Here is a 12108-nt window from a genome sequence, read left to right on the forward strand (position 1 = left end):
AGTGTGTATCAGATGACGCTGAGGTCTGGCGAGGAGACTCCAGCACTAAGGCTTCCATGCACATGCTGATTGCTCACCCTGGGAAGAGGAAGTAGGCTGTGCTTGCCACAGATTTCAGGAAAGAAATCTGATGGAACCATGAGTAAAGCATGATGGGAGCTGGCAGGAACGGAGCTCAGACGATGTGTCCTTGGCAGGATCCTTCACTGATCTGCTGAAGTCCTGACTGTGGCCGCCCACTGCTCCAGCCCTGTGTGCCACACTGGACCCGCGCCACACTCGCTTCCTTGCTATTCCCCAGAACATCAGTTTCCTCCCCTCTTTTTGAACTAGGCTACCTCTTTACCTTCAATGCTATCTCTGGCCTGGGTGTTTAAAATCTCACCTCTGGGAAATGTCTCTCCTCTCCCCACACACAGGAACTCTGCATTCTGTTCTGTTTTACTTTCTTCATCATCCCTGTTTCTATGTGAAATACTCTTGTGTTTGTCCATTTTTTTCTCTCCTGCTCAAACTGCAGTGTTAACTTTTTGGTCTGGTTCCCCGTGGGCTGTGTCAACGAGTAGATGCACATCAATGTTTATTGAAGGGACAAATGAGTGAGATAGCACCATACCTTGCCCTGATCACTGAGGGAAAGGAGGAAGAGACTTCAGTAAGATTCCACCTGGACCAGCTAAGGTCAGCTGAACTGCCATGATGTAGTCCTGGGGCCAATGATGTCCCCTGGTAAGGGCTGGAGCCACCTCACAGCTCAGGGGACTCTCAACCTTGTCCCAGCAGCCGTATGTCTTCTGAAGAAGGAAACGCTGGGTCTTAGGGAACTAAAGTCACCAGCTAAAGGCCATTAACTGCCAAATGTCATTGAGATTTCAGATGTGGATTCTGACTCTAAGCCTGAATTCCAGGCTGTCCCGCTGTGCTGTGAAGGTGTTGCTAGCGACACCAGAGGCAGACAACAGAGGACTTTATTTATTATTGACTTACTTTCAATGAACAGAGCCACAGCCAGTATTTATGAAACATTTTGCATGTGCTGATTGCTATGCTAAGTGCTTGGCATCCTATTCATTTGCTTGGGCCCACGAGAGATGATTGTCTCTGGTAGGACCGAGGAGAAAGGGCCTGGTGGTTAGAATGATGTGATGAGGGCCTACGTTTTTCAAAGATGCAGAATGAAAATGGAAGAGTGAGAGAGAATGTGTCAGGCAAGTGAGCAGAGAAAACGTTCAGCACACATAACACAAGGAGCACCCATGTAACAGGGCATGAAGCTGGGGGTGAAGCACTCAGGAGAGCAGTCAATGGCTAGAAATAAAAGGAGGGAACCACAAAAGTGATTTGTTGTTGGGCTATTTGATACACTGCAAGGACAGATGAGGGATGTATAAGATGCTCTTGAGATATGAATTGCAGATTTATCATAAAGGTGGTGTGGGACTCTTACTCTCCGAACATCTGCTAGCAGTCTGCTCTATTAAAAGCTAAACATCTGATAAATTCTTGACTAGCATCAGAGGTAGTTTGCAAAAAAGTTATTTATTTCAGAAACGGAGAACAAGCTCCCATCCACTGGGTCATTCCGTAAATGCCCATGGCAGCTGGGGTTGAAGCCGGGAATTGGGAATTCCATTTAGATTTTCCATGTGAGTGGCAGGAACCCAATTCCTTGAGCCATCACTGCTGCCTCCCAGGGTCTGTATTGGTCGGAAGCTTGAGTCAGGAGCCAGAACAAGGAATCGAACCTAAGTACTCCGATATGGGATACAGTTGTCTTTACCAGCATTTTGTTGGCTAGATTGAGTACCCACCATGAGAGGAATTGAATGTCTTAGGATGTACAGGAGGGAGAACTGCTATTCCTGGACTTCAGTGTAACTAACATAAATAACAAGTTAATGTGTACTGGACAGGAACATTGCAAGAAATGGCCATGTTTTCCTGGGGTTCGTTTTATTGAACAGAGAATGCTAGGCATTGAAACATGCACCAGACATTAAGGTAAATTATTTTAATGCACTTTGGTACATTATAGGTAGGGCCCATTGACAGGAGTCATAAAAATATAATGTAGACATGAAACTCATAATTGTTCCCATAAAGGAAAAATGTTTGAAGGCCTTCAAGCATCCTTCACTAGGTAAAAGTCTTGTTCTTACTAAACTCACATTTTAAGAAGGTATGTATAAATCATGAAATATGGGTGTATTGTAGAGGATCATTGAGGGAGTACATGTCCTGATTCAAATAGTGGTTCTCCCAAAATATGTCCAAGTTCTGACCTCCAGGACCTGGGTGTGTGCCTTATTTGGAAAACGGATTTTGCAGATGTAATTAACCGAAGGATCTTGAGATGAGGTCATTCTGAATTTTGAGTGGGCCCTAATGACTGGTGTTCTTTTTTTTTTTTTTAAAGATTTATTTATTTATTTGAAAGGAAGAGTTGTGGGGGAGGGTCTTCCATCTGCTGGTTCACTCCCCAGATGGCCACAACAGCCAGAGCTTCACCAATCCAAAGCCAGGAGCCAGGAGCTTCTTCTGGTCTCTCATGTGGGTGCAGGGGCCCAAGGACTTGGGCCATATTTCACTGCTTTCTGAGGCCATAGCAGAGAGCTGGATCAGAAGTGGAGCAGCCGGGACTCGAACCAGCATCCATATGGAATGCCAGCACTGCAGGCGGCAACTTTACCTGCTGTGCCATGGCATCAGCCCCCTGGTGTTCTTTTGAGAGAAAGGAGAGGGTGATTTGACATGAAGATACAGAGCAGAGATAAGGCAGACTGAGATAATGAATCTATAAGCCAAGGACTACCAAGGGTTTCCCAAGAGCACCAGGGGCGTGGAGGTCCCCTCAGAACCTCCAGAGGGAACCAATTTTGGATGTCTAGCTTCACAAACTAAGAAAGAGTAAGTTTCTGTGTAGGGAAGCTGCCCCGTTGGTGGTACTTTGTTACAGCAGGTGCAGGAAGCTGAGATAGGAGAGTAAGTCCCTCAGGAGATTGGAGATGTAGGTAGACGCCAACAGCTCAGAAGAATCTGTCTCTTAGAAAATCCTACATGAAGCAATGGGGGTTTTTAAACACATATGGAAATAAAAAACAAAGCAAAAGGTAAGCCTGCTACTTGGGAAGATGCTGTCTTTTCACAAATAACCAGAAAAAGAGCTAATTTCCTCAGCCACCACAGAAGGAGCATCAGGTCGGAGAGCTGGTGCACACCCCAGTGCAACCCTGCCACTCCTCAGGGGACAGGGGGAGTGCATGGGCCCTGGCTGAAGTACAGGATGGGCAGCATGGAAGTGACCCTAGGGCTGCTTCATTTTCACCCTCTGTCACTGATGTTGGGAAAACTGGTTTCATCTTCAGTATTTTTGTTGTTGCTTTTGCCTACAAAGTTCGATGAATGCTCCATGTGATTCTTCAGTCTCATGAATGACTGTAACCATGGACAGTCACTCTAGGTTTTCCCTTCCAGGAAAACTGCTTGCTGAAATCAGCAGGAAGTGTTGTTTCAAATATTTGATCAGGTGGGGGGGTTGTAACACAGCCCCCAATTTTTAACTAGATCACACACACACACACACACACACACTAGTGATTCTACTTTACTTGTTCACCATGCCCTTGGAAAATTGTGGCTGCCCTTTCTTAAAGAGGCGTAATTTCAGAGAAGGTTTGGTGTCCAAATGAAGCAGGTGGAGCCATCCTCAGATGTCTGAGGATTCTCACGGTTCCACAGGAGTCACCCCTAGGTTTACAGGACTTCATGCAGGAATGAGCAGCCTTTTTGACCCATTTAGAAACTAGAACTGTCTAATTGGACCAGTACCACATTACCACATTCAAGAAAAAAGGATTAGCTAGCTGAAAACCATTTGATATCTCAATGAGTTGAGGCAGTGAGTGAGTGAAATGGAAGTTTTGCTTCTAATTGTGGAAAGTTTTTATATGACATAATTGAGGTCATTGGTAGGGGCAGAAGCCATGGGTGTTTTGGTGTCATTATTGTATTTGCATCTTTGTGGGATAATTTAAGTGGCTTTTTGCAGCTCAGAGTGAGTCACAATAATTACTAGCAAGCTTGGACAGGAACAAGAAAGGGCTTCATTTTCCCAGGCTGTGACGATAAAATCTTTCTCAGAATTACACTGTGGTAAAAGGTTGAATTGGTCATCTTCGTTTTCCCAGGCTGTGATGTGGTTTATCGTAGTTTACAAGAGTTAGTGTGTTTACTCTCGAGATAGAAGTTAGAATCCTGACTGCCTGAGATATCTGAAAGAGTAAAGCAGGCTGGAGTTAAGACAGGAGACCAGGCTGCTGTCTGCCATTTTGGTCAGGCGCCATTTTGTGGCCCTGCCTCAGAGTGACCCAGGACGCACCATGGGAGCAGCCCAGCCGTGGAAGGGCCGGTGGCTGTGGAGGATGAGCCAGGTGCTCTGGGGGCCACAAGTGAGTTCGTTGTCAGTGAACCTGGTTTCTGTGAGCATTTCTAGCTCATGGGTTTCCTGTGCAGCTTGTGGCCTGGAGTGACCCCTCTGTCCTCACCCCTCCTGCCTGTGTGGAAGTGAGGAATGAGGGCACTGTGGGATTGCTGGGATTCAGATTCCCATGGGGAGCTCATCAGAGCATGCTGAATGCGCGCCCACTGATGGCTCTGTGAATGCCCTTCGCTCTTAGCTGTTTTCTCCCCCTGTGTTTCACCTTCCCGGCAGCCTCCTCTGGTAAGTATCACTGTACCCATTTTACGAATAAGGCAACTACAGAAACTCGGGCTCTTGACAGATGAGTGCTCTTAGGAACGCCCCTAACCTCCTGGGACTGCAGTTCCACTCCCAGGGGAGGGAGGATAACCACAGGACCTTCCCTGGAGGGCTGCTGTGGGAGGCTGGAGGTGAGGCGCACACCATGCCGCCATGCCATGCTCCAGGGCTGGGGACAGTGAGCACTTCTCCTCCTCCTCTTCCGGAAAGGGATTCTCTCCTGGTGGTGTGCCTCGCCCTCCTCCTTCTAGGACAGGATAGAGAGCTCTCCTCGGAGAACAGAATGTTGTGGGACATGCCATCATTTTGGAACAAGAGATTTAAATAAATCAAAAAGCACCCTGCCTCAGAGCGTCCCTGCGACCCCTCTCGTTTCAGCCAGTGTGGGAGAAATATGAGGGGGCTTCATAAAGTTCTTGCAACTGCAATTAAAAGATAAGTTAATTTCGGTGCCGAAACTTTTTTGAAATCCATGGCTAGGAAAAGCCTTCAAATTGTTCATAGAGATGTGTGTTATGAACCCTATGCATGGATTTCAAAAATTTTTGCAGCAAAATAATCTTGTTTTTCCTTTTTTGTTCTCATTTTTATTTTATTTTTAAGAAGTTATTTACTTTTAGTTTTTTATTTTTTACAGATTCAATGTAGTTCATAATCAATTCTAAGACAATAATGATAGTCTCTTCCTACCTCCCTCCCTCTCCCTCCCCCCCCCTTTTATAATAAGACATGTTTAATTTACATTACAGTTAGGGACTTAATGCTCCACCCAATAAAAAGTTTAGCAAGTAAAAAGCAAAAAGACCCTAGTTCAGTGGGAATATAGGCAAGGGCTATAGAATAATCAAACAGAAAAATGATCATTTCACCCATATGCAGTAAATTTTAAAGTAATCACAGATCATTAAAACTGTAGTAGTAAAACATTCTTAATCAGTGGTTTGACAAAGGTATAAAACAAAGGAAATTTTACTTGAGAGGTAGAGAGATACGGAGGGAAGCAGGGAGGGAGAGAGACTGTAAGAAAGCACTCCCATATACACTGGGTAACTGCCCAAATGCCCTCAAATTCTGGGGCTGGACCAGATGTAAGCAAGGAGCTGGGACCTCGACCCAGATCTCCCAGGTGAATGATAGGAATCTAATCTCTTGACCCATCTTAACTGCCCCCCATGGTCTGATGCTAAGGGAGCTAAAATCAGAAGCTAGAAGTGGGTATCAAACCCAGGTACTCTGATTTGCATTGTGGGTATCCTAGCTTGGTACCTTAACTGCCTTGCCCTTGGGCTTTAATCTATGAACTGGAGTTGAGAATTATCTTTGGACTACTAAGGGTGAGAAAAGGAATTATACTAATGGGTTTGTAGGACAGAAGAGCAAATGATTGGTATCTGGCGAACAATCTTTGTTTTATCCCTCTTTCCTCCGCCCCCTCCATCCATCCCTTCATCCATCCATGGACCTGCTGAGATTTCTGATGTGTGCTCATCAAAAAGGTGCAGTGAAAAATCATTAAGAGGTGGTCTCTGGCTTCATGAAGGAACAAAAGTGGAGAGATTTATTTGTATCATTGTATAATCAGTTATATTATTCTGTTATTTTTTAAAAAACATACTTCTCAAGATAGGAGAAAAAACTGTAGATTTTGTGAGGCTGAAAGTTACCAGGAAAGGGATGTGCCTCTCAACTAAGGTGCCAGCTGTGGAGGCTGCGGCATGGCTGGAAGGGCACGGGCAGGAGGGGAGACACTGGCACCTGGAATTCCCAGAAGCCGAACATTTCTTGAGCTGTCACTTTCTACAGTCTCCTGCAGGACGGGCCCCTCTTACATCTGCCATGCCATGGGGCGGGGGGCGGGGTGGGGGGGAGTGCCTGGGAGATCCTGTTTCACTTTAATGTCTAACACTCCTCTCTCTCTTCTTTTCAGACCCTGCGATTGTCAATGGGGTTTATTGGTCTGAATCCCTCAACAAGGTTTTTGTAGATAACTTTGACCGTGACCCATCGCTCATATGGCAGTACTTTGGGAGTGCAAAAGGCTTTTTTAGGCAGTATCCAGGTGAGTATTCCTGTGTTGACAATTATGACTTAGATGAATGATCCTGAAATATTTTTCTTTAGGGTTCAGGGTTATATTTCTCTCCCTTACCATAGAAGAAAAAAATGAAAGGTGAAGTTAAAATCTGTTGTTAGGGCGTGGGTACATGGTATGCACATGGTATACATACACACACACGGCATTGATCACAGAACCTCTCTTGGATATTCCAGGGCTTCAGGGTCTTTCCCGATAGAGTCACTGGTACAGTTGCCGCCCAAAGTGAAGAATGTGTGTGTGCAGTCCTTCTGGGCAAGTGTTTGGATTTCTATCTCTTACTGCTACTATTGATGCCATTATTATCTGGGAAAAGAACAACTCATACTTAGGCAGATTAAATTCTTTCTAAGATGTGCAAGAGGTGCTGGCATTGTGGCATAGCAGCTAAAGCTGCGACCTGAAGTGCCAGCACCCCATATGGGTGCTCGTTCTAGTCTTAGCTGCTCTACTTCTGATCCGGTCGCCTGCTAATATGCCTGGGAAAGCAGTAGAAGATGGCCCAAGTACTTTTGCCCCTGCACCCACATGGGAGACCTGGAAAACGCTCTAGGCTCCTGGCTTCTGACCAGCCCAGCTCTGGCTATTGCAGCCACTTGGGGAGTGAATCAGTGGATGGAAGATCTCTCTCTCTGTCTGTCTCTCTGTCTCTTTCTCTCTCTCTGAAACTCTGCCTTTCAAATAAATCTTCAACAAAAAATAATAAACATTTTAAAAAGGTGTAAGAAATAGAAGATTTGAATGTGGGTGTCCCCAACCCAGAGCTGAATCCCCTTGGAGGAGGAGGTTGAAATGGCCAAAGTACGTCTACTGACAGGAACCCCTCCACCAAGGCCAGCGTCCTGGAGTGAGTGCATTTGTCAGAATTTGTCCTTAAAGCCTTTGGAACAGGTGTTACTTCTGGGGTCTTCCCAGGCTTCTGCTTTGTAATAGGATTTTAATTCTGATTTGGTTTGAATTTTAATTAAAAAGGGAAGTTTTAATTTTGCTTACAAGTTGTGAAAACAGGACTCGGGGCTGCAATTGTGCCAACATCACAGCTGTAGAAATTAAGCTCAACCTAAAAGAAGGGAAAAACACCCTGCATAATCTTGGAGCAATTAAGTGGAGTCTTTTATGTTTTCATTAAGTAAGACTAGGCACCTGATGTCTTCCCGCGCAGAGGCATGGGGACTGCCAGCCTCCGCCCGAGGCGCTGTCTGCCCCAAGTGCAGCATCTGTCCCCTGGTACTTGCCTACCGGGAGGTCTGCTCCGCCAGATTATTCCATATTTTCTGAAAGCTGTGTTCAGCAAGGCACACACTCTTCCTCCTGGAGCTCACAACACTGTAAACAGTCAACATCCTATTAGAGATAATGTTATCATAAGCAGTGTGCGATTAAAGTTTCAGCATCACCAAATTGCAGTCTGCCTTGATAGACGCGACAGAGAGCAAACCTGACACAGATGCTCCTGGGCTGGAGGCGTGGTGGGGAAGCTGGCCTGGCTCAGAAGCCACTGGACAGCTCGCCATCTCATCACGAGGGTTTGGATGTGGGGGGACAGATAAGCAGAAAGCAGAAATCACCTGTCATACCTACCGGCAGGAAGCCCTTAAGCCGTGGTCACAAGGACATTGGAGAAATTAGGGGAATCCTCAGAAATGGTTGATGTAAGAGGGTGGGGTTCTGAGTCAGAACGATAGGCTAATACAGTTCTGAATGTCAGATGATCCTGTCATGCCATTTGGGGCAGGATTTTGAGTTTATAAAATGCCTGTATCTTTACTGTGTTACTAGAGACATAAGTCACAGGCCTCCAAAGGCATTTCATGGCCCAGGTAAGTGTCCCATGTTCTCTCAACTCTGCTTGGTTCTAAACACAGAGTCTATCACTTGCCTCCTGGAGATCAAATGATTAGAAGAATGATTATTTTTGCTAGGATCGTCTTCATTTTTAGAAGCGTCTTTGTGTTTCTAGAGTGGTAAAATATTATGAATTAGTAAGTGTGCCTGTCCTTAAGTAGAGGGACTCTCTGCAATGTTATATAAGTGCGTCCTGAATTCTGGCTTAGTACCAAGAACATGGTGAGATCCTGCAGATAAAAATGGTGACCCAGACACAGGAGACTACTGCCCTTAGGAAGCAAGGATTCGTTAGCAATTTGGGTTGCAGGTGACAGAAACTCAGCTCCAGCGCGATCTGCAGGAAGCACGTGTAGTAGCCGACATAATGTGAAATCTGGCAAGTGTGGTGCTTGGGGACACTGCTGGATTTCTTATGCGGTGCTGTCATGAGGATTTTGAATCTTTACTCCTACCTCTCATTTTCACTTTCCTCTATTCTGACCTTGTTTTCCTGGTGAGTGAACTTTTTGTGACAGGGAACATGGCTGTGGGCTTGCAGGATTTCTCACTGAGACTTTGGAGGGAGGACAAAGTGCCTGTGACACTAGTTTGGTCAAAAGTCCAGTGATGAGGCTGATCTGAATCACACACCCAGCGCTGAAACCAGAGGGACTAGACGGTGGGTTGTGTCGGCTATCATAAACCATGGGCACTGTAGCTGTGCCGCAAGTGGATCCTAAAGGAAGCAGTGTTAGGGAGTTCACGCTCACTGTGGGGAGCCAGGTGACCAGGTCATCATGATACAGCACATGTCGTGCTAAGATATGACAGACAGAAGGTGCTGAGGGGTCACCAAGAAAAAGCACCAACCCCCAGCTTTTGAGGATGAGGCCAGAAGAATTCTTGGAAGGAAAATCTTAGTAAGCATGAGCCTGGAAGCGTGCCTGTGCTGATGTCATTTTCTGCATGGATTCACGCACAGGCCTCCACAAGTTCACCAGAGGTCCTGTGGGCATGTGACAACTCTCTTGTGCTGTCCAAGAGAACTCTTTGTGATGATGGAAGTGTTCAAGATCTAGTCTGTCTAATATGGTGGGCCACTGGCCACATGTGGCCATTGAGCACTTGAAATGTGCCCAGGGAGGCCAATGAATGAAACTTTGAATTTTAAGATTAATTAGTTAAAATTTGAAATTGAGTAGCCCCATACAGCTGGTAGCTGGGTAGGATAGTATAGTGGCATAGGACAAGATGCTTGTAGCTTGACTTCCAGTTTTCATGGCACTGGCCTTAGCTTTTGGTGCATGTATCAAGCAGGAGTCTCACTCTGTAGAGCACTTGTAGAGTGGTTCCTGCCTTAGGAAAAGTGCTGACCTGTAGCCAGCCTTCCTGAGCTGTCAGGCTCTCAGTCCTGTCTCCTGTATGTGGATATCTGGCCTGGAGATATTTGTTTTGTCCACTGCTAAGTCACCTACACCAAGAATAGCATATTGTGAGTACTCAATATGTATTTGTTGAATTCGTGAATCCCTCAAGGGATCAAATTTTACCTGCTCTGTTTTTTCATATCATGTGAGTACAGCAGCCCTCCCTGTTCCAGTACAATAGAACTGTTTCCTTGCTGGGGAGCTGGTCTCTGCCTCTAGTCCAGTGGAGACCCGGTGACCCAATGGGAAGCTGGCATAAAAACAGCACTACAGAACCATACCCTTTCTACCCAAATGCCCTTTCGACCCCACTGCCCGCCCTGACCTGGATACTGGGTAGCCGCTTTCTGTTGGCCATTACTCTGTACTGCCTCAGGACCGTTTCATTCTTGTTAGTAGAGTTCTCCAGGTCACCACCTTTCTGGAGGCAGATGACCCTACCTGCACAGTCAGCTCTCTTCTTGTGAGCCTTGAACCAGTTCATCATTTCACAGCTCTTTGTGGCACCCAGTATCTACCTGGCTACTAGGTAAGGCCACTAGTGCTGACTCACACAGTCTAGTTTGGCCAGGTTGACAACTCCTTGTATCTACCCATCCTTACCTACGTAGAGAGTACACATATGATACATGTATATCATAGATCAGTACCTGATCAAACAGAGGGTACCAATTAGGTTCATGCATGAAAATAGAAGCTTTGACCCTTTCACCAGCATCAAACTCTCATCCTTCTAGAGCCATGTCTTGGAGAACTTGTAGCCATAGATAGACAGGAAAAAACTAAGACAGAGACAGAGAGGTCTTCTATCTGTTGATTCACTCTCCAGATGGCCTCAACAGCCAGGGCTGGGCCAGGCTGAAGCCAGGAACTTCATCCCAATGTCCCACTTAGGTGGCAAGGTCTCAAGCACTTATGCCATCATCCACTGCTCTCCAAGGTGCATTGTTGGGGAGCTGGATTGAAAGTGAAGCAGGCAGGAAATGAATCAGTGATCATATGGGATGCCTGCATCTAAGTCAGCAGCCCAGCACTGGGCCCCATAAAAGTCTTCTTGATCGCAGATGGAATTAATTTTCTTATCCTTGTGTAAATGAGTACCATAAAAAGTGAAGGCTGGTTTGTAGCTACAGCAATAAGGAGGGAGATGTGCAACTAAGTCAAGAGTTCTTTGCAGGATTGAATTTGTATCTGCTGGTTTCTAAGAATCAAGTTTAGAATCTGTGTGCAGCCAAGCTTTTTGTCCATTTCCTTCCATTCTCGTCCTTGTCATGAGGCTCAGGTTTAGTGATGGGTAACATGGGCTTGATATTAGGGTACTTTTCCTTGGCCAGCTTAACAGGACTACCCCAATACAAATGGGTATGGAAAACCACAATTCATAACTTTCATAGCAACTCACTTGTTACATATTCAATTTTCATGGCACACTATCTCTTCAGCAGTTATTAATGGAAATGGCATTTGGTGGAATTAAGGAGCTCTTTTTAGAGGATTGCATACATATCTTCTCAGAAGACATTTTATAGCCAGATTTTAAAAGTTTACTTATTTGAAGAACGGGGGTGGGCAGGAGGAGGGGGGAGGAAGAGGCACAGAGAGAGAGAAAGAGAAAAAAAAGAGAGAGGCAGACAGACATTGATCCCCCTATCAGCTGGCTGACTGGCCAAATGCCCATGACAGCTGGGGCCCAAGCCAGGAGTTGAGAACTGAGTCCAGGTTTCCTACATGGGTGGTAGAAACCTAATCACTGAGCCATCAGCACTGTCTCCTAGGTTCTGCATTAGCAGAGAGCTGGAGTTAGGAGATGGAGCTGAAATTGAACCCAGGCACTCCAGTGTGGGACTCAGGCATCTTGACCGGCATCTTAGCCACTAAACCAAACCCTAAAGCCAAATTTGACTCAGGTCAACTCACATTAGAAGCCAGTATTTGTTGCAGATCAAATATTTTAGATCTAAAGTTATACTAGAAGGTATGCATTTAAAATTCATGTTATG

General features: G+C 45.7%; 1 protein-coding gene across 1 annotated transcript in view; it reads left to right on the top strand.

Annotated features, from left to right (window-relative positions):
* Positions 1–12108, top strand: part of CACNA2D3 (calcium voltage-gated channel auxiliary subunit alpha2delta 3) — an 877616-nt gene that overhangs the window by 388954 nt on the left and 476554 nt on the right. The window contains exon 6 of the mRNA XM_062200176.1: positions 6687–6818. Within this exon, the coding sequence (XP_062056160.1) occupies positions 6687–6818 (132 nt within the window). The remainder of the gene's footprint in view (positions 1–6686; positions 6819–12108) is intronic.

This window comes from Lepus europaeus, chromosome 9, assembly GCF_033115175.1.
Source record: "Lepus europaeus isolate LE1 chromosome 9, mLepTim1.pri, whole genome shotgun sequence".
Taxonomy (NCBI): domain Eukaryota; kingdom Metazoa; phylum Chordata; class Mammalia; order Lagomorpha; family Leporidae; genus Lepus; species Lepus europaeus.